Genomic DNA, 23,278 nt, shown 5'->3' on the forward strand with positions numbered 1-23,278 from the left:
TGCTCTGCCTGCGCCCTCATTGGGTGAGAGGCGCCGCCAGCGGCACTTCAAAGCGGGTGCTCCTAGCACTTAGGCTGAGTTTAGCCGGCGGGAGCCCGGAGTCCGCTCGGCGCGAGCGCGGGGACACGGGAGCCGTGCGGTACCCGAACAGTTCTCCCGAGCAGCCGCCAGGTTCAGCCCCGCTCCCGGCCCCGCCGCGCCGCCCAGGGACCTGCTATGGCCACGTCTATACTTGGGGTAAGTCGGAAGTGCGGCATTTGCTTGTTTTAACTGGAGTAATTTTTCGTTATGGCTTCTCCGGGTCCGCGGCTCTGGAGAAACTGTTGCTGCCCGACTGCAGCCTCAGCTTCTTTTAGCACTTTCCACATTTCCAGGACTGATTCTTCCCAAGTTATTGGAACCCAGGAGGTGTCTTTGTAAGAAAATGATTTGTTAAGCAAGTCCTTTTAATATTCGGTTTTAGAGGTTTCTTTTCTGCCCCTCGTGATTTATACCCCATCCCCCCTTGCTTCGGGGATTGTTGCAATTACGCGACATTGGTGTTTCCAGAAAACAGCGTTAATTGTTTTGCAGTCCATGTAGTCACGTTAACAAACATTTACACTTTTGCGGATCCCCAGTTCGTCTGTGACTCTGAAATCCATCGCGGGGGTCGCTTCTACTCGGACTTCTTCTTTTCGTAATTGTGTGTATATGTGTGTGTGTGTGTGTGTGTGTGTAAACATTTAAAATGTTTTCTGTTAAAAAGTCAAGTCCTAGCCACCCTTGGGAAGAGTGCCCCAAGTTTCCCCCACCCCCGGGTCGCTATTTCGGCCGCCTCTGCCCTCACCTGGCGTTTGTTGTCGATGTGTTTACCTCCGTGCTTCACCCCGAAGGGCGATTTGGGGGCTTCTGTGAGAGGAGCGAGCTTATGGCGAACGGAAGGCGAGTGACTCGAGTCCGGTTTGGGGCAGGGTTTGCAGCGACTGAGGCGGGGAGAACCGAGACAGCTTTGATTTGTAGTCCCACTGAAGAACAAATTTCCAGCGCCGGGACCCTCGCCCTTGTGATCGCCTCTGCCCCGCGCGGGGTGCGGCGCATCCTCGGCGAGCGTGCGGGGAGGAGGCGCGAGCCGGGGAGCCACGACCCCCCGGGACCAGCCGCGGGAGGACGAGGCTGCTCACGGGTGCACTCTGTGTCTTCCTCCCACTTGTTCCTGCCCTCCTACTCCTTGCTCCCTCCCCCACCCCACCCACTCTAGGAAGAGCCGCGCTTCGGAACGACCCCGTTGGCCATGCTGGCGGCGACCTGCAACAAGATCGGCAACACGAGCCCGCTGACGACGCTGCCGGAGTCGAGCGCTTTCGCCAAGGGCGGCTTCCATCCCTGGAAGCGATCCTCGTCCAGCTGCAACCTCGGCTCCAGCCTCTCGGGCTTCGCCGTGGCCACCGGCGGCCGCGGCTCAGGCGGCCTGGCGGGTGGCTCTGGCGCAGCCAACAGCGCCTTCTGCTTGGCCTCCACGTCCCCCACGTCGTCCGCTTTCAGCAGCGACTACGGCGGCCTCTTCTCCAACTCGGCGGCGGCCGCGGCGGCGGCGGCCGGGGTGTCCCCGCAAGAGGCGGGTGGCCAGTCGGCCTTCATCTCCAAGGTGCACACGACGGCGGCCGACGGCCTGTACCCGCGCGTGGGCATGGCGCACCCGTACGAGTCGTGGTACAAGTCAGGCTTCCACTCAACGCTGGCGGCGGGCGAGGTGACCAACGGCGCGGCGTCGTCGTGGTGGGACGTGCACAGCAGCCCAGGCTCGTGGCTGGAGGTGCAGAACCCCGCTGGGGGACTCCAGAGCTCGCTGCACTCGGGCGCCCCCCAGGCCTCGCTGCACTCGCAGCTCGGCACCTACAATCCCGACTTCAGCTCGCTCACGCACTCGGCCTTCAGCTCCACGGGCCTCGGCTCCTCGGCCGCCGCCGCCTCGCACTTGCTCTCCACCAGCCAGCACCTGCTGGCCCAGGACGGCTTCAAGCCGGTGCTGCCCTCCTACTCGGACTCCAGCGCCGCCGTGGCGGCCGCCGCAGCCAGCGCCATGATCTCGGGCGCCGCGGCCGCCGCCGCCGGGGGGAGCTCGGCGCGCTCGGCCCGCCGCTACTCCGGCCGCGCCACCTGCGACTGCCCCAATTGCCAGGAGGCGGAGCGGCTGGGCCCGGCCGGGGCGAGTCTGCGGCGCAAGGGCCTGCACAGCTGCCACATCCCGGGCTGCGGCAAGGTGTACGGCAAGACGTCGCACCTGAAGGCGCACCTGCGCTGGCACACGGGCGAGCGGCCCTTCGTGTGCAACTGGCTCTTCTGCGGCAAGCGCTTCACGCGCTCGGACGAGCTGCAGCGGCACCTGCGGACTCACACGGGCGAGAAGCGCTTCGCCTGTCCGGTGTGCAATAAGCGCTTCATGCGCAGCGACCACCTGAGCAAACACATTAAGACGCACAACGGGGGCGGCGGGGGCAAAAAGGGCAGCGACAGTGACACGGACGCCAGCAACCTGGAGACGCCCCGCTCCGAGTCCCCCGACCTCATCCTGCACGACTCCGGCGTCAGTGCCGCCCGGGCGGCGGCGGCGGCGGCTGCAGCGGCGGCGGCGGCGGCCTCGGCAGGAGGCAAGGAAGCCGCGTCTGGCCCCAACGACTCTTAGAGGCCGGGCGAGAGGCGCGAGCGAGCGAGTAGAGACAGCGCGAGCGAGCGAGAGGTTCGGAGGGCGAGCGGGGTATGGACGGGCGGGAGCTCCACGGCCGCCCCCGGGCCGGCGCGAGGTAGAGCGGCATCCGGCTCGGGGGCCGCCGCTTGCCGGCCACGCTAGGAGCTCCCCTCTGCTGCCCGAGCCCAGACGAGAATCAAACGCGTGGTCCAGGAACAAAAGCGAAGCATCTTTCGACACAACACTTTAAAAAGCTGCACGCACAGACACACACACACACCGGAGACCTACAACCACAAGCACGCACACTCGAGCGCGCGCACACACACTTACCACTCGCACAAACTTCTCGAGCGAAGAGCAATACACAGAAACGCTCCCTCCTCCCCCACCGCCCACCCCCTTCCACCACCCTTCTCTGTCCTTTTTTCCAAAAGCAAGTCACCACCCTGCAAAGGACTGTCAGAACATTTGAAAACAAACGGGACCTATAAAAACAGACCCTTTGCGTGGATTATATTATATATAAAATGCTCCAAGTCCTGCTTGATATCTACTTACAATAAGACTTTTTTTTCTTATAAAAGGAAGCATCAAAAAAGGCCGAAGGTGAGAAATTAAACTGGAAGTCTAGTGACAGTTTCTCTGTATTTCATAACATCTGTATAAATAGGGTTCAAAAGGTTGTGTTCTCTTTTATTTTCTTGTAAATGTTCATTCGAATAGAGTTTTTTTGGTGAATTCCTGAAATTCAGGGAGTTTTTTTTTTTTAATTTTCTGATGCACTTTGTGAAAGTCAGTATATATGTAAAAGATATTTAAAATGTTGAGTTATCATTTCACTCACAAACACGTAAGTTAAGGTCATCTAAAGAAATTAAATGCGTTTATCTGTATGAAGAAAATCTTGACATCATATTTTCACTTTGGTATTATTAAAGGACTCTGAACAATACACTTTCTTTTTTTTTTTTTGATCCTGTTACCCCCTCAATAACCTTTAAGTGGGCCGACTTTTTTTTGTTGGGGAAAAAATCCCTTAATGTTAGTTTTAGGTGATGTAAGGTTTATGTGAGTTATAAAAGCGATACGTTTTTGAGAAGTGAGAATTATTTATTTGTATATATACAAATTATTTATTTGTATATTAACAGCGTAAATTAAATTAGGTTATAAGAAGGTGTAGTTGTATTACTAAACGAGAGACCTCTCAAAAGGTGACATTTTAAAACTCTGGAGCCCCTTCAAAAAAGCAAAGGTCCTTGGCAGCTTTAACTGGGGAGGTGCCTACCCCTCCCGGAGGGGTCTGACGAAACTCCAGTGGGTTTGTTTGTAAAGCGGTCTTAAAACAATCTTTGAAAGGAAAAAGCTTTTTAAAAGAAGTCGTAGCTCCCAAGACCCTCTACGTTGGGAGGTGACTCAGGGGAATAAATCGCTAGAGTCAATACCCCGGAAAAGACATTTCATGCCTAAATGAAAATCTTGTTAAATGTTATTAATTTTGACTTAGAGCACACAGCAGCCCCCTGTGCCTTGTATTCCCTTATTAGGGATTCATGTCTTATCAAATATCTAATTAATCTCCTAGACATCATTTGTTCTGGCCAACTTTATCTCAGCTGGTCCACGGGGAAAACTCCAAATATTCTCCGTGACAAAGCTCCCTTGAAGATCTTTTTAATTGTCTAAATTAACTGCACCAAATTTGCATGTCAAACGGTAAAGGGCAACCTGAGATAAAATGTAAACGTTTTAAAAGCCCCCAAACTAAGCACTTGATTTGATAACTAGGCTTTTTAATGTTATGGAAGACAACTGCTCCTTTCCTTTTCAAAGACGGCTGATCTATGCAAATAGTGAATTGGAAATGCCTAGGTCCCCGCGCCGTCAAATGGCCCTCGCAGGTTATTTGAATATCAGTGGCGCTGCTTCTGAAAAGGTTCAAGGATGCTCTCTGACTTCTTTGTGATTACTCAGTGCGGCGTCTTATTCTGAAGAAAAAAAACTCAGGAATAATTAAAGGCTGGGATCAGGCCTGGGAACACATTTGGGACAGGAATCTCATTTAGACAGTCTCTTTCAAAATAAGGCACAGTTAAATTGACCAGAAGGCAATTATTGAAATGAAAATTATTTTCACTCTCTTTGTCTTCTGACCACCAACTTAACAGCCCCAGTTTAAAAAAGAGGGAGAAGAGAGGGAGAGACGAAAAGAAAATTGGTAAATGAGATAATTTCCCAATTCGAAAAAATGTTAGTTTAGAAAATAAAGTACATATTTACAGAATAAAAATATTTCTAAAAAGCTCCCCACACAATAGGAAATGCAAGTAAAGTCAGCCGCAGTGGGGGGGAATTTTTTTTATTATTATGACTGCCTTGGGAACTTGAATGAATGTTTTTATTTTTATGGGGGAAAAATAAATTGTTGTTATTAATAGTCAACAAAATTTTTCTCGCAAACTGCAGTGAAAAGCCAATTAGCAAAGTAGCGATAAAACGTACAGCGAAGGTCCCCAGAGGGGCGTTTGCAGCGTGGCGCTGGGTGGCTTCTTCCCGCTCCTCCTTCTTGCTGTCCCCGCAGCCTCGGCTGCCCCTCTCTTCCTCGAGTGTTTCTTTTCTTTGGCCATTTTCGCTCCCCGCTCAAACAGTTTATCACCGGGCGCCCCAGCCCACACTCCTCGCGCCTCTGGTCCAGGTCTGGCCTGGAGCAGCTGGCCAGGGGGACGTTCACCCTGGGGGCTCGAGGCCGAGGTGCTGGAGGCCGGGAGGGTGCCCGGCGTGTTTGGGGGCTGAGGGCGGGCGGCGCGGAGGTGAGGGTGTGGTGGGGTCTCCCGAGGAATGAGGGCGCCCGGGCGTCTGTCCCAGGCAGCTTTGTTTCTCGTGGATAATAAAAGCAGATCAAAGGGCCTGGCCGTGCAGGTCCCGCTCGCCGCGCGGCTCCCTCCGCAGCCCAGTGATCAAGGCCTCTGCGCGCTGCCTCTGCCCCGCGGGTCAGCCGACGTCCATCACCGCGGCTCCCGGGAACGGCGGGCGGCGGCCGGGCCCGAGCGTCCAGTCGGGGGGTGGGCAGAGCTCGTGGAACCTGCACGCGGAGGGAGCGGGCCCCTGCCCCCAGCCGAAACCAGCAGGCAAGGCAGACCCCCGCGCTCCTACCCAACCCCCAGCCCCAGGGGGCTCTGGGGGGCGCGGGTATACCTTGTCTTGAGCGGGCAGCCACCCGCTGCGGCCGAGCAAATTGGAGAGAGCGTGCGTGGGAGGAGAGTCCACGAACCCGGGAAGAGTTCGGTCTCCACTCGAGGTGGAGCCGCGTCTCCCCTGGGCCACCTGGGGGCTACGGGGCCCGGGCCAATCTGGCTCCTGGGCCCGGGAGAAACGGGAGGCCGCGGCCAGGGGTCGGGGCGCAGACGGGGGCTGCTGCTCGGAGGCCGGTGTGGGGCGAGGGGCGCAGACAGGGGTCCTGAGTCCGCTCAGGCCCGGGTGAGGGGAAATGCGATTTCGTTTCAGCCGGTTTCTCCAAGCGTTTCCTGTGCTGTAGTTTCCTGCGTAGTAGAGGAACGAAGACCAAGTTTTCCTCGGCTCTTCGCCTAGCCAGCGCCGATCCACACCCTCCCCCGGCGATTTCCTTTTCTGGCTTTACATTTTCCCCCGCGGAGTGAATTGGATCCTACCTGATGAAGGGGGGAAAAAAGAAAGAAAAAAGAAAGAAAGATTTTTCTTTCCTCAAGGAGGGAAAACAACATTAGTTTGACACGGTTAGATGGTGCACCTGAGCGGCTTGTCTGGACATTCCGTCAAATCGTTATAAGTCGTGTAAAATTGAATTTCTTTTTATTCAGATGGAAACTTTATTTGTTTTAACTCTAATCTTATTTGCATCTATTATCTGTATTCACCAAGGCTCTCTCCCACTACAAAAATGCAGATGAAGTAAATCTTACATAAATCCCGCCCATTTGTGTAATTGGTATACTAAGTGTTTATTTTAAGTGAGAATAATTTAGCTACAAATTTTCTTAAGGAATAACATTCTTAACACATTAAAAAAACTGAAAACTCTGATTTGCTTTTATGTTTGACAGTCGCTCTTGATTCCCTTAAGAGGAGCTTGGCGAGTGCGGCTCGCTGGCGCCATCTAGAGCTCCGGGGCGGGAAGGCCGCGCTGTCCGCCCTTGCTCGCCGCTTCGAGCGCGGGGAGTCGGCGTTTGCCGCGAGCTGCAGCAACCCAGCGAATCGAGCAAAGAAAAGCGAGTTTTTGTGCTTTGTGGGGGACAAGCCCCGCTACTGGGCGGCACTGCTTAGTAATGGCCGGTATTAAATGCTCCCAGACAAAGGAAGTCTTTTCTGGAACTTGCTAACTGAAAATCCAAACGAAACAATATAACGCCCTGCTTGGCCCTAGTCTTAGAATTGGCGCATTTAGCATTTCCTTCAAGGCAACTTTAGGGTCTTCCAACTTGGAGGTGAGCACGCTGGGCGCTGTTGGCGGCGACGTGAACCCCGGCATGGGGACCCGGCCGTGGCTGCAGCGCCCCTGCGCTCTTCCCCCAACTACCCGGATCTGAAGGCTCCCGGTCGGCGGGACCCACGTGGGTTATCTGGGACCGACCGAACCAAACTGATTAAACCAGGCAAGCAGACCGTCCCAGGTCCCCAGGCCCCCCCTGTGAAGGGGAGGAAGCGAGGGACCCGCAGTTTTCTCCGGCCTGGACCCGGGGATGGCCGAAGCAGCCTCCTGCCTCGCCTCTGTCCTCCAGGCGCCGTCCCGCCCGAGTCGGGTGCTGGGGGCTGCTGGGCAGGCCGGGGCCCTGCGGGGAGCGCAGGGCCCCCTAGGGCTGCCAGAAGTCCCGAAACCCCTGACCCCAGACGCTTGCGAAGGGTCCGCACTCCCTGCTGGCGCAAACTGACCCCTTTGGCCCCCACATTTTCCCTTTGAAACCCAAATCTAAAATCGGGTAACACTTGGGGGCGTTGATCAATTTTCTCTCCACTCTGCCTCGCCCTCCTCCCGCCGCCCCTTTCCCTCCTCTTCCTAGTCCACTACCCAACCCCGCGTCTTCAGACGTCGTGCAGTGGCTTCTTCCCCTCCTTTCTTGTCCCCCACCCTCCCCGCACATTTATTGTATTTTAATCTTGAAAGCTACATCTCCAAATCCCGCGCCAGAGGCCGCAGAGGCGCCGGAGCCCGCAGCAGCTAGAGCCGGCCCAGGCGCTGGGGCGCCGGGCTCCCCGATCTCGCGCCAGGGAAACGCCGTGCATTTCCGGGAACTCGCAGCCACCTTTGCAGCCGGTAACTCGGTTGGGTTTGTATTTGCTGTTTTAATACAAACCCCGCCGCACTGCCTGTTTCAAAAAGATGTGCTAATTACTACTTGGATAGCAGGGCGCAAAGTCCTTGTCCATTTCCCAGTACAAAGTAGGTTGCTAGAAAATTTGAAATTGCCTTTCAGCCTAAAGCTGCCTTACCTGAATGTCATAATTACAGTAATTATGTACATCCAAATTACATGCTAATTAAATTAGAATCAAATCGTTCTAAATCGAAATCAAATGAGGTAGTGAAGAATTAATCAATGACAACATAAATAGAGAGCTTCCTTCAGAGATATTTATTGTAACGATCCAAGGAGGGATTTGATCTGAAAAAGTCACCTGTTTATTTACTTTCAAATTAGTAATCAGTTATTATCCCTTCTCCATAATTTTAACCGTTCGGGGTTATTTACCCCCACCCTTTCCAGATGCTGGAGTTTATAGAAATATGTATGAGGTAAATACATACAGACATGCCTACCCTATATGTTATTGATATAAATATATACAGTGTGTTTGCAACTCCAGTTAAGGGGAAGGTTTCAGTAGGTCCGTGGAAACATGTTCCGTCAGGGCCTGTTCTCAAGGACCCGGGAAAGAAAAACAAGGTTTAAGATTTTCCAAGACCCTTGCACTCATACCAGGGATTTTGCGTTGTTTTGCAAACATCTAACCGTTTCAGGGTGATTCATTTATAAAAGAAATGCAAAGTGATGTGTTGTCCCCCCCGACCCCCTCCTCGGCAACCCCGATTTGTTTTCTGCTTGCAGATTGCTGGCGAGAGTCAACATTTTCACTTTTGCCCCAGGAGCGAGAGATTAGCAGCGGCGCCCTAAAGCGCCCTCTTCACCTGTGGAGCCCGAGAGACGAGAGAAATTCGCTCGCTTTCCTAACTAGTGAAGGCAAGTCCGCCCTCTGACCTGCGTAGGCGAAAGGCGCTGGAGGCCGGGAGAGCTTAGGCTGGAACTGGCAGGCGAGGGCGCGTGGCGGCCCGGGAGTGCTGGTCCCCAGGGCGCAGCTCCCGTGGTCCGCAGCCTGGAATTTCTTCTGAGTGGGCCACTGGCAGGGTCGGGGGGGGGGGACGGAGACCCTTGCCGTGAGCTAGCCCGCATCCTTTCCCGTTACACTTTGTCGGTGGGGAGTCCAGCGGCCTCCTCGTATGGGAGGCGCCTATTCTAGGAGGGAGACGCTCCCCCTAATTCTCAGGCTTTCATCTGGGCTTGAGGTATGTTCAGAAGGTTGCCAGGCACCCGTCTAGAAGGAAAGCACCACCGTACGCAGGGGTGGAGGCGCCTGTGGGGATGGGAAGGGGCACGCCAGCCCGGGACTCACTCCAGCCCCCTTCCGGCCTCCGGTCTAAGGCGAGGTCCTTGGAAGCCTCGGTCCGGTCAGCACCCAAACCGCTGGACCTCCACTTCTGACCGCCCCGTCGGGAGGACCTTCGAACCGAAAGGACTGGGTTTTTTCCGTGCCTACGAGTCGCGGAAAGGCGACTCACGGGCAATGTGGGCCAGAGTGTGCGTTTTCCATGACAAGCCGTTCCTATGTTTCACCCCACACCTCGCTTCATTATTACTGTTACATTCTGAGGGTGATGTTAAGTGTGGCGTGAAGGGAGGAGAAAGGGGGAAGGGCATGAGGATCTGCTTCCTTTTCTGTCAGCAGGAACGGGGTTTGAGGAGCTTCATCAGCTCTCAGTTGCCATGGCATTTCCCAAAACTTGAGAGTTCCCTCGGTCTTATTTGTTCCTCACAACTTTAAAAAAGCATTTCTCCTTTTGGATCCGAAAAACCCGCTCCCAAGGTCTGCAGCTATTGCATACCTTTAGCTCTTTTCAAGAAGTGGTAACTATCAAGGTTTTCTTTTCAGAAAACCGAAATAAGACTTTTTAATACCCCTCAGCTACTGAAGCTAAAATGCAGCCTTCTCCCTGATCTTAAACACAGGGTGTGTAGGACGCGGCCTTGTTGAGCGGCCTCCACCTGCGTCTTGGCCGAGTGGTCGTTAGGTAAGGAGAGTGAAATGGCTCAGGTGGATTTGAAATCTTTGAGATTCAATGCTAAAACACAGTAAATATTTGATTGAAACTGGGAAACGCCGAGCTCCCAACAGCGTGGACGGATGTGATTCACTATCAGCAAGCCATCTCATGGAAGAACAAGGAAGGTCTCTCCAAGCCTTTCAGATAAAAAGCTTTCTTCAGATTAAAACCGTATGATACAAAGTAAGATCTCCATTTCCTACTGCAAGGTAAGCAGACCTGCCGCTGTGCTGCAGCAACCTCTGCCTATTTTGGCACATTTATTAGATGAAATTACGACTAACTTACCACATAGACGTTCAGATAAACAAGTCCTAACCTAGTAACCTGATCGTGCCTGACCATTTGTAAATCGACAGCACCTCCTACAGGAATTAATTTGCTAGTGTTAAATTATGTTAAATGTTAGGCCAGGGAAAAGGGGAGGAGGGGACCCCAATAATGTCTCCCAAGTTGGCCAGTGCAGTGCCAGGCCACTGAACAAATGTCACTAGGCACACCCAGATTTCTTTAAAAGAATTTCTCTATTAAGGGTAAGAAGAAGGACATATCACCAGACTTTTCCTGTGGTTTTTCTAAAAAAAAGTCACTCACTGTTGGGGACTCTTGTTCTTGAATCATATTCATTAAACTTGGAGGATTCTTTTTTGGCGTTAGTACTTAGGGGAACCTCTACACATACAACTAGATCTTTTTTATTATGAGGTTTATCTCTTTGGTTTTTACCTTGTATTTCAAAAGCAAAAGTATAATTAGATGCTTAATATTTTATTTTAAAAATCACTTTCAATTCCTTTTACCCTTATCATTAGAGTGTGCAGAACAAGTCAGGTGAGCCTCTTTAAAGCTATTTATTACCATGTTATGATTGTACGTGAAAATGCCTCCCTTCAGTCTTTAAGTTTGCCAAGTTGGAATGCTAGCCCCTTGGGGCTGTCTAGCATCCTTTAGTGACCGAGTCTGAAAGCCAAACAGCAAACCAACATTTCCTATAATTACATGGGAATTTTTCTCACCATTGGATAGATAAGAATGTTGGGGCTATTGGTACTTTATAGTTTCTCAATCTTAACGGTGAAGGATAAGTAAACCAGAGATTTGAAAAATTCTTGCAGCCACTTATAAAGTTAAAAGGGGACCACACTTTTGTGGAAGTCAAAGTGTTAAGAAATGATAATGTATATAATTCACTTTAATCACAGGATGCTTTTCAACATTTCTCTTCATGAACACTGGTTCAGAAATCCTTTAAGGCAGTAAATATTGCATAGGTTTTGACATTATAAAAATTATAAAGTCTAAAAAGGCATAAGATAGAAAATAATCAGTGCAACACTGATGAACTCAAGGTGTAAATTAGCGGTCTTTATCAATCTCAAATGCATGCTTTTTTTAAATGAAGAGGGAAAGGGATCTTTGAGGTGCACTGTAAGTTATTGAAGAGTACCGTAGAATGAATTCAAGTTCTCCCCTCCCAACTCTCTTAAAAATATAAATAATCAAACGGTTGCTTATGCCTTTAGTTAGCTGCTTGCAAATCAGAGGACATCTCTGTGTGTGCATATACAAGACAAAGATACATATACCAGACTACACAGAGAGGTTTTACTTAATTCTTCTTTCAAACTTCTTTCCTATAAAATTTATGAAATTAGGACTTCCATTCTCAAAACCATCCAAACTAATCAATATTTGTATTGTATTAAGTAAGAGGTGTTTTTAAAATGTGGAACCCTGATAACAATACTTGTGTCCATGATGGTTAGTATATATTTTTTGGAATTGCATGTTACTTGTAATTTGAAATGATTTTTTTCTATAGTTTTCCTTCACCATATGCTTTGAAACACAAGGGGAACCTTGTAGCTAAATTTAAACATACCTTATATACCTATACTTATGAAATATATCTAAACAGTTTACACTGGTTCATTTGTGACGTTATGTAAATGCTTCCCCTTTAGAAGTAAAATCTGTAATAGCTGAATGTCAGTAGTAGAAGGGCCATCAGTCCTAGGTAGAATAATGGTCCCTTAATGACATAGCAATCCCAATACCTGGAACCTGTGAAGATGTTAGGTTACATGGCACAGGGCAATTAAGGTTGCAGATAGAATTAAGGTTGCTGATCAGTTGACTTTGAAATAGGGAGATTCTCCTGGTGGGCCCAATGTAATCACAAGGGTCCCAAAGAGTGGAAAACAATGCAGAATGTGAAAGTGTCAGAGTGATTAGATGTGAGAACTTGACTTTGTTAGCTTTGAAGATGGAAGAAGGGGCCAGGAGCCAAGGAGTGCAGGTGGCCTCTAGAAGCTGCAATGAGCAAACAGATTTTCCATAGAGCCTCCAGAATCAAACCTGCTGACACCCTGATTTTAGCCCAGCGAGACCCATTTCAGATTTCTGATCTCCAGAACTGTATTCGCGTTAAGACTGAGGTTATTTGTTATGGCAGCATAGAAAATACATCATCCAAATGTAAATAGCTTCTGACCCTAGAGCAAAACTGAAGGGAATTTAAAGTCTTAAAGAAATACTGACCAATCCATTACTTAATTCATAGCAGTGAATTTCTACAATGATTACACTTGGCTTCAAGTAAATTCAAATCTTAAGAGTAATAAATTTGAATTAAAAAAAATAAACTGTACCCATTCAATGTACTGTCATTCTTTTAATGATGTTTCAGAACAAAGAAAATATCACGCAGTTACATGGGGTTTTTGTTTTAGTATAGGGCACAAGAAACATTAATGAACAGAATTTTTTTTTTTTTTTTTTGCGGTACGCGGGCCTCTCACTGCTGCGGCCTCTCCCGTTGCGGAGCACAGGCTCCGGACGCGCAGGCCCAGCGGCCATGGCTCACGGGCCCAGCCGCTCCACGGCACGTGGGATCCTCCCGGACCGGGGCACGAACCCGCGTCCCCTGCATCAGCAGGCGGACTCCCAACCACTGCACCACCAGGGAAGCCCAACAGAAAATATTTTTACAGCCCCAAAATAGATCACTTACAAATATTTGCCAAGTTCATTCTTATGGGATTCATGTAGTTTTGTACCTGATATAAGAGTTTACAGAGATGAAAAATTAAAATAGAGTTTTATTAGAAAGACAATAGTACATAATTTAGCCCTTACTAAAGGTATTCAAGAAGAAAGTGGAGATATTTTTATTTCCAGGTAATTGTCACATACAAGTCTCTATTCTCTACTTCTCCATTCTCTTTGTTTGCATCACTCTAGTGTGCCTGTCTCCTGATAATGCTCTGCGCATTTTCCCTCCTCTGTATCTATCTGTGCCATGGCTTCTGGTGTCATTTCTTCTGTCCCACTCTTCACTGGGACTTGGCCGTGGCCGTCTTCTTATTTCTCCTGGCTTGTAACCACCATGACTTCTGCTTCGGCTTCTCCTACTCCTCTCATCCCTGCTCTGGCTCCTGCTGCCTCTCTCATTTCTTCCAGATCCTCTCTCCTCTGGACTCTGGTTATGGCTTCTGGGCTTTCTGTCAGAATCAGAATGCCTCCATTTGCTCTTCTCCCCAGAACTCTCTTGTTTTAAAAACCTAGGCTTTTCCTTGTTACTGTGACTGCTAGAACGTTCTTCATCAAGTTTTCTCTTCTTAGACTTGTCCGTCTCTTCAGAACCACTGTTGTAATTCCCTGAACGCTTGTTTTTCTTTCTTTTCTTCTTCTGTATTTTTTTTTCTTTGTTGTCACTCTCACTGCTGCTTTCTGAAGTGCCACCAGAGGAGGAAGAGGAAGAGGAGGAGGATTTGTTTTTATGTTTTTTGTGTTTACTTCTGCTCTTCTGAAGCTTTTTCTTTTTTCTATCTTTTCTCTTTTTCTTTTTTTTCTTCTCAAGTCGATCCAATTTCCTGTTATTGGGAAAAAACAGTGACAGGCTATGTAAAAACAGTCCTTTCACCGACAAATATAAAATTTTGAATAGACAATATAGTTTCTTAGAAGCTATTAAAAGTGGTATTCAAATACAAATACATTCTTTACTTTTATTAAATGACAAATCATTTTCTTCCCTGTAAATTATTCAAGTCACATATATTATAAGTTTAAATTAAAAAATGCATTAACTGTCTCAGTATACTTTCCTCAATAGTAATAACTATTAAAAAAATTCTTACTGAATCAGAATTTGTAATTATATAGTACCCTAAATAAATGGTCATCCTGGCATAAAGAAAAGTTTGTAACATTAGCTGGACCAACTGCAAACTGAATATAAAGCTCTAATCAGATGAAACATTAATTTTATGTACTATTTTAAATATGGAAATACCCATTAACATTACACTATCAAATTTCAAGGGCATTTTCTCCAGAAAGTCTGAATAAGTATAATACATTTTACATTTTTTTAATATTCTATTTTAGTTACATAAAATTAAATAATCACATATTAGTTTTCAACAATTGTTTAGACTTATAAATAAATAATTAGCACAATTCTATTATGGCATTCTGAATTTCTAAAGAGTATTTCACATTCTCAGAAGAGTAACTTGTTTATATGATATGTTTGAGTTACTCTGAAATAAAAATGTCTTCACTGGATTCTGTCCAGCCATTCTCAAAACTCCACATATTGAAACATCATGAGCTCCCTCTGTTGGACTCAGCAGACATTTCTTGGATTCTTTAATCCAGAGGTAGTCTCTTTAACACGATTCATATTGACTTTAAATTTAAGCATTTTTTGGCATTCCTCATAAAATTGTACAAAATGTAAGAAGAGTAATACATGGCCCACAATTTTCTAAGAACAAACCATATGCAAAGATATATACAAATCTATGAAAACTAAAACCTACAAATAAATCTATTTACAAATTAAAGGTTCTGAAAAGTGCAGTGACTTTGCGGTATAAACTGAGTATATAATCTTACACTCATTTTCATATTACTGAAAGAAAGATAAAATTGTACTACTATAGCTGAAGAATAAATCAATAAATGAATGTGATACACGGTTTAAGTACCTTAAACTTAGGATCAGAGTTGAATATGACACTAAGATGAAACATAAGAAAAAATGTAGTTGAATTCATTAAACAGACACTTTTTAATCACCTGAGAAGTTTCTGTTTTTGTTTGGTTGTTAGTGACTTTAAAAATTCGACTTCTGGATCTTCTTCACCCTCACTTGCAACATATTCCTAAGTCAACAAAGACATCATTAATTTGCTAGATTATAAGACAAGTTAGTTATCAGAAAGGAAAGGAAACATTTACAAATAAGAAATTTTATATTAGGGACACACTGTAAATGAGTATGACATTTTGGATTGGAAAGTGGAATTAAAAAATTTTTGTAGTCTACCTGCCAAGGAGGATCATAATGCCCTAAGAGGTTAAGATGACTGCTTTGCCACCATTAACAACCTTTATCAGGAGAGGACGACAGAGAAGCAAAGACAAAATGTTTATAGCATGGCTTCTACTCTCTCAATTTTCTTTTTAATTTAATGGAACATAAAAACCAGGAAGATCATGAACTTTAGGAGAAGGTCAAAACATCCACAATTTTCGCCTTTACAAGTTCAACAGTACATTATCAAGTATATTAAACAGTACAAATACATGATATATACGTTATACGTACAATCCCTAGCAATGTTTGAGAAGGAATGTGACTCTTTCAGAGCAGTACAAGTTTATGCCAGTGGGAGTCTGGGTTTTAGTCTCAGCTCTGTCTCTAAAAAGCCACATGATCTCAGGGAAATCACTTAACTTCTGAGGGCTCCAGTTTCCTCATTAAATGAAATAAATGGTTTGTATTAGAACATCTGCATTTAACCCTTTAAGCACAACCATTTTCTGGATCTATGTACACTTTAATCGAGTAACTGTTTAAAATATTTTCCATATTTTTTAGGGGTTTGCTTTTATACACTTCTTCCCATTGGTTCTGTTTAATGTCACTTCATGGGTAAGTTAGCAGGAAGGAAAAAGTAACAACCGTATCACCAGATCAGTTAGATAGTTTATCCATATAAACCCAGAGGAGCAGGTTCGTTTATTAAAATATAGGTTTAAAAACATTTCTCATTTAGGTTAAAATAATAAGCAAAATCGAAATACGTTTTAGGCATTTTCTTTGCTCTACCTTGCCTTCCTATGGATATATACATATTGGAAAACATTAAGTAGCAATTCACAAGCAATCACATTTAGATTTATAGACATTTTCAGCTTACTGATAAAAAGATCATTACCTGTGATGGATCATTTGCGGTCAAGTTTCTCCCCAGTACGTTTCGTTTCAATGCAAACCCACTATTTCTCATCTCCGCTATTAGCTCTGAGGGGTGCATCGATGGTCCTGTTCACAAAAATCACAGTTTGAATGTATCATTTATAACTCTCTACCTTTTTCGGACTCCACAGTAGGAATGCAGCTGAAGCTTTGTTAAGTAAAATCACAGCTAAATCAACTCAATAATCTTCTGCTGAGCAAATAATCAGATATGATTTTCTAAAACAGCAGTCTGGAGATTCAGAATAGAAAATAATTGCATTTTTCTTACGTGCTAGGGGATTCTCTTATGTAACTTTGTCATATTGAAAAAGATACACTTAAGTGTTATCTGCTTGGCAGTTTTTAGTATAAAATCAAAGCAAAATGATAAAAGACTGCAATTAAACTTTTAATAGTTATTCTCTCAGTAAGAATTCAATTTGAAAGGAGATACTTACACATATGCTATCAGTAACAATCAAGTACTTTAGTTAATCTTGCATATATACATTTTCAGAGTTTGAAACTTCTAGTCATTAGTTTGGGGTTGGTGACAAGCAATTTTAGGCTAGCTATAGGTGTGTATGTGTTATATTTTCTACAAGCTGTTGTTTCCACTTTTACAAAATCCCCAAACTTTTTGAAAAGTGAGCTTGTTTTTGGTCACATAATATGCTCTAAAGACAAATAATATGGACTAAACATAGATATAATTAAAAATAAAAAATTTTAAACATCTGCACCCTTCCCTCAAACATTATTATGTTTACATAAGGTAGGAAAGATTCTTTCCTCCTTCTTTTGTATATTCCAGTTTCATTTTTTTTCCCCTGCAAGTAGCAAATAATGACAACATTTCATGGAAGCTTTTTCGTTTCTGGCCTAAATCATTACACTGGCTTAAAAGAACTGTACTGGGCAATGTATCTGGAATACAGGTAAGAATACGACAGTTCCTGCCAACAAGGAACTCATAAGGGAGGGTGGGGGATAGAGAAATATTCAGAAACTGATACTCTAGTTTGTTGATTAAATACGTCATCTAATTTCTTTACCTTTTCCCTGATTTATTGGTCTTTTACTACTTATTTTGCATGCTCACTTACATGTTACCATAAAAAAACAAAAGGCAATAGGCAATATAATTCAAATCTGTTCTCTTGCCAATAGCATCTTTGGTAAAAAGTTTGGTCAGACAAGTTCAGGTGTAGGTTAGTAACTTTTATTGGACTCTGGGCTTTACCATTCTACTCATATTACTAAAAACAATTGAAAGTTGGCTATAGGTATTAGGGAGATAATTAGAAAAAACTGCCTATTACTGGTGTATGGGAAGTATTAATAATGGGATGCTTTAATTTACTGCAGGAAAAAGCCTTATTTAATTGAAAACAAAACAAAAACATCATAAATCACCATCTTTATTTCATTGATATTAATATTTCATTTTAAAACAACACTGGATTTTTGGTTTGTTTTTTCTTTTATACAATTAATTAATTTCCTGTGGATTACTTTAATGACTTCTAGAAAAATTCAATTTGGTTGATAATACTGATAATAATATGTTAAGTAAAAAACTGAATTTTATAAATTCACTTATTTTATTTATTTTTGGCTGCAAAAATATTTTTGCTGCACGTGGGCTTTCTCTAGTTGTGGCAAGCGGAGGCTACTCTTCGTTGTGGTGCACGGGCTTCTCATTGCGGTGGCTTCTCATTGCGGTGGGCTCTAGGCGTGCGGGCTTCAGTAGTTGTGGCACGCAGACTCAGTAGTTGTGGCTCGCAGGCTCTAGAGTGCAGGCTCAGTAGTTGTGGCACACGGGCTTCGTCACTCCACAGCATATGGGATCTTCCTGGACCAGGGATCAAACCTGTGTCCCCTGAACTGGCAAGCGGATTCTTAACCACTGCGCCACCAGGGAAGTCCCAAAAATTGAACTTTAAATATTAGTATGGAGTGCCTCTAAATGGCATTGAAGTGCTAATATAATTAATAGCTTTAAATTAATTATAGAGTGTTTCACTTTGGTGGCTTCTCAAACTTCACATGTAGGAACCTAATTTTATAAAGTAGAAAATGTCTTTCTTGAAGTGTCAAAACTACATTTCCTTGTCAACAACTTTTTTAGATGTTCAATGAATTCAGAAAGCAAACATGCTAAGAATTAGGATAAAAACCACTCCAGTAAAGGGCTAAAGAGCTTGGCCATTATGATGAAAGGGTACTGATTTCATCAGTTTTCATCAAAAGATGGGTAATTTTAATAAAATGCTTTAGAAAACATACTTTAAAATTTTTCATTACAGTACTTCCAACTACTTCAAGAAAATGATCTCTCTTTCCCCAGGCTGACAGAGATTATTCAGACTATAAAACAAACATTACTCTTCCATCATTTATATTTCTCCAAAATCTCAACTGAAATTTTGTAGTACATATGCTTAGCATATACTTCCACACTGTAAGACTCTAAACAATGTTTAGTGAAGTACCTAACAAATAGTAACTATTATTTTTGTCAGTAGCTATAAAACTTTTGTGATTATTATATATTTTTCACAAAAAATGCTCTTAATAGTAACATTTTTCAAAATCCAGTCTTATTCACTTCTTTTTGTACTTAAACTTTCTCCTTCTATCATCAAAACTTCTAGAAAGATATGACAAGTCAGGTTTAATTAATATATATTCAGCAAGGTATCTTTATACTTTCATGTTACTGTGGTAGTGGCTATGTAGAGTTAACCTGACAGAAATGACTCCAGCTCTCTGAGAACTCAAAATTTAATTGATATAATATCAATAGATTATATAGGTATGTTGAAGACAGATTTTACAATATGTTCAAATGCAAAATGACTACTTTTTTTGGATGCCTTTATAATTTAAATTACAGATGGAGCTGGGGTTCAGGAAGGTTTGGTTTGCTCTTAAATTTGCTATGGCAGAATGATTCTAGAGAACTCAGAAAAAGGGCATTTGTTTTAAAATGTAGATTTGTGAAGGCTCCTTTCTAGATCACTTCAGTCAGGCTGGGTTAAGCCTCCACAGCTTGAAAACCAGTGTTCCAACTTAGAAAAGTTGGTCCACTGAAGAAACTGTTTTTCAACATTCATTAATTTTGCAAACTTTCTTTGCTGTGATGTGGGTAAGCACCAAAATACTAACTGTGACTATGGTATTCAGTTCTATGCCCTGATTAGACCCAGACTATTTTCTACTAGAAAAACAACATGAAGTCAATGTCACAGAAAAAATAAATTCTCAGAAGGCAAATTATGTCGTACAAAATTATGTTTGTAAAGGGTTTAATCTATTCATTAAGAGCATTCATTTTTATAGAACGAAGCAACAGAAGGTAAAAAATGTTCTGTAGTAAGATAGGTATTTTATCAGAGAATAATATAGGAGTCAAAAGTGCTGGCCGTGAGAAAGGCCCTGTCGCCGACTTCCCAATTAGAGGACAGCAGTCCCACGTGAATCCCACAAATGGCACAGGAGGGAGACTAATGCTGAAGGAAGAGATATTCCTGTGTCTCACTGTTAGCCTGGGCCCATCTGCTCTTCCCAAGGACAGAGCTATCTTCCTTCCAAAGTTCACTGTTCCTTTCAAATGAAGCATCACCTTCTACAGTTTTATGGTATTCAGTGGGAAAAAGGACACTGAGTTACAGGTTAAGTATGGCTGTATTAGAAATACTTTCCCCTCCTTCCCCCAAATTTAATACACTAATTTAATTTATAGGATGCTACTGCTTCCTGAGACTAAAATTCTATTCCTAGAGTGAATATCATTTTGTTTGTGATGACAGTGGTGACTAATTATTTTCCTTCTCATTCTGTGTGTGTATGTTAACTTGATACAATGAAAAAATCTCAAACCTAGGGAGAATAAAGAGTTCTATATATTCATTACACAGCTTCAACAATTATCAATGTTTTGCCATCCTTGTTTTATTTATTACCTCCAGGGTTTTTTGTTTCTTTTTTGATAGAGTATTTTAAATAAAATTTCAGACATCACTTTGGTATATAAATCACTAATATGGGCTATTTCTTAAAAATAAAGCCCTAACACCTTTGTTACACTTATTAATACTGACAGTTATAAAATCCAGTCAACATTCAGATTTCCCCAATTATCTCAAAAAAAATTTTTTTTACAGTTAGCTTGTTCACATTAGGATCCAAACAAGTTCCACACATTGCATTTGGTTTATGTATCTCTTAAGTCTCTCTCTCCCTCTCTACTTTTGAGGTACAAATGACACATATCTTAAATCTCTTTTAATCTAAAAAAAGGTAGCCACTTTTCCTCCACTGCCCCCTTATTGCTATTCATTTGTTGAAGAAACTGGGTCATTTGTACTGTAGAATCTCCCCCATTCTGGGTAGTGATGTCATTTAATATGTTCTTCTGGCCCTTGTATTTACTGTAAATGAGCAGTTAGATCTAGAGGCTTATTATTACATTATTTTGGTATTTTATAACACATACTTTAGGGGAATAATGGAAAGTTTTCTAAAGTTTGGATTCAGGAAAATGAGACCTGAAAAGAAACACATTTTTGCTAATGAACTAGACTAAGGAAAAAAGGCTGAGACTTCAACCTGGTATGTTCTTGCTTTCATCATGTATTTATTGTAGTCACAGTAACAGTGATACAACCTTAAAAATGCGTGGGTTTGAAAATAAACCCCCAAACACATCACAAATGAATTATGATTCTTATTTCCATGAAAAGTATGACATTTATTTCTTCCTTCTTTCTTACAGTTAAACTGACTATATATTGTGAAAAAGCCACTCCCTGTCACTAAATGTAAAACGGACACTTAGAAACACTAGTAATAGTACACGATCAAGAGGGAGAATTATCACAGTTATCTTACATTTGTATTTGAATCCTAATATTACCTAACCTTTTTGCTTTAAAGAAAGCTTATAGAAAGTTACCTTAAAAAAAGACTGAAAAGGGGGCACAGCATGCAGCACAAGTCCCAGGGAAAAAGTGAACAAAGCTATTAATAAAGTGTGTGGGTGATTTTTATTTATATAGATGAGAATGTTTTATGTATGATTTTCTAAAGGTTATGCAAGAACCAATTGTACTGAATTGTAATAAAACTGCTCCATACTGAGAATTTTCCTGACACGTTGCCAGTTCATCTTAGTGGAGGGTGGAAACAATAAGGTTTCTTATTGCCCTTATCCTGAGTTCATACTGAAGAAAGCTAATTTGATCTCTATTAAGACATACAATGTAAAAGAAAAATTAAACATTTCATTTTTGTCTGTGTGTCTGGAAAATACACAAAGGCAGGGAAAGATGAAACTGCCCTTATTGTATGCTAGTGAAAAACACTTTATAAAAAACAACCTTGCCTTACAGAATCAATAATGTTAAAGATATTTGAGGTATATCTGATTATGTCTTCACACTTATATTTTCAACTTAATTTACATGCAGGTATTTTACTGATGATACAACTATCACTAAATACTAAAGTGAATAAAGATAATAAAGTGAATTCATAGTCCTAGAGGACTAAGAAAAATCATTTGTGTTGTGATGAACATTAAGTATTAGAAGTCAGCGCTATGTTCTAAAGAAGTTATGAGAATATGAACGCTCTTGAAAAGTTGTGCATCCATGAACCTCAAAAACAGTATGTTGAGTCAAAGAAGTCAGACACAGAAGAACACATACTGTATGATTCCATTTATATGAACTTCATGAACAGGTAAAAGTAATATATGGGATTAGAAATGAGAGTAGTAGTTGTAGGTGGAGGATGCCAACTGGAAGGGGATAGAAGGGTATTTACCAGGGTGACAGCAATGCTCTATGCTCTGTATTTGTCAGAAACATTGGTTACATGGGTGCATACATTTGTCAAACTCAATCTACACTTAAGACCAGTGCATTTTACTTAAAAATAAATTAAATCAGTCAACAGTAATTACTGAATGACTGAGCTACTATAGACTCTCACTACATTTCTATACTAGATCTCTCTCAAACTATGGAGAGAGCCCTGCATAGGGAATTTCAACTTATTCTTCCCTAGTATATAACGTAGAAAGTGATTTTACAAATCAGTATGTATTATTGAGGGCTTATTATTTTATCTCACTAGGTACTTGAAAATAAAGAATGGAGAACTTGGTTTTTGCCTTCAAGCTTATAATCTTTTTTGGGAAAATTAGTTAATATAAAAGAATAGGAAAAATATAAATTGTAAATTTGTGTTATAAGATATATTCAGAGAATAAGATGATAAACAGTGATGTTTAGTATAGTTAGCAAAGCCTAACTCTTCAGCCACTCACTAAACTATTATTTAGTAAGCATGTGCATTGTGGAAAGCATTGGGAATACAAAGATAAATAAGATACATTACATATTTCAGAAAAGCAATACTTTCTAGGAAAGAACTAGAAACTAAGTTTGACTTTCAAACTCATAGGATTTAGAGAAAGGTAAAAAATATGGCATTATAAATGAGTGGAACATGACGAAGGTTCATGTTAACTTAAGTTTGATTTGGGTAGAATTAATATTTACTAGGTAGACTACATTTCATTCATTCTCCTTTACCCAGGTAATCAGTAGTTAATTTCCTTTACTTGAAGTTGGCAGACCTTGAGTAGATGGAATGATATTAACAGGAAGAGTCATGTAAAAGAGAGTTATGATTGGGATCTGAGAATCATAATACCCCTTTGAGATTAGGGGAGGTGTAGCCTCCACTAGCCCCACATATGCCTTTAACACAGAGCAGAGCCATTTACTGACAGAACAGGATTGCAATTAATTTGTTAATGTCAATGGAATTTCAAGGCATAGCCACTCTAACAACACATTTAATCACTGAATTGTAATAGTGCTTATAAATAGTTCAAAATGAGTAACCATCTGTAGTCACTTAAAATAGCCAAAATTTAAAGTACTAATCAAGAACATCAATTTGACCTTTGAAACACTAGGAATTG

The 23,278-nt window shown here is 43.1% G+C and overlaps 2 protein-coding genes across 2 annotated transcripts in view; one reads left to right on the forward strand and one right to left on the reverse strand.

Annotated features, from left to right (window-relative positions):
* Window positions 1-216: 216 nt before the first annotated feature.
* On the forward strand, window positions 217-2,665 carry SP9 (Sp9 transcription factor; the record flags this gene model as incomplete). The annotated part of the gene is made up of 2 exons (XM_082841044.1): window positions 217-237; window positions 1,241-2,665. 2 exons carry the CDS (start codon window positions 217-219, stop codon window positions 2,663-2,665), a joined length of 1,446 nt encoding a protein of 481 aa, XP_082697170.1.
* Window positions 2,666-12,709: 10,044 nt separating this feature from the next.
* The window catches only part of CIRSR (corepressor of RBPJ and splicing regulator), a 40,227-nt gene continuing 29,658 nt past the window's right edge, over window positions 12,710-23,278 (reverse strand). Inside the window, exons 8-10 of the mRNA XM_082841553.1 lie at window positions 16,256-16,362; window positions 15,111-15,196; window positions 12,710-13,897 (exon numbers count right to left, since the gene is read on the reverse strand). Of these exons, the coding sequence (XP_082697679.1) occupies window positions 13,231-13,897; window positions 15,111-15,196; window positions 16,256-16,362 (860 nt within the window). The 3' untranslated portion in view covers window positions 12,710-13,230. The remainder of the gene's footprint in view (window positions 13,898-15,110; window positions 15,197-16,255; window positions 16,363-23,278) is intronic.

This window comes from Leucopleurus acutus (assembly GCF_964270905.1).
Source record: "Leucopleurus acutus genome assembly, chromosome: 6".
NCBI lineage: Eukaryota > Metazoa > Chordata > Mammalia > Artiodactyla > Delphinidae > Leucopleurus > Leucopleurus acutus.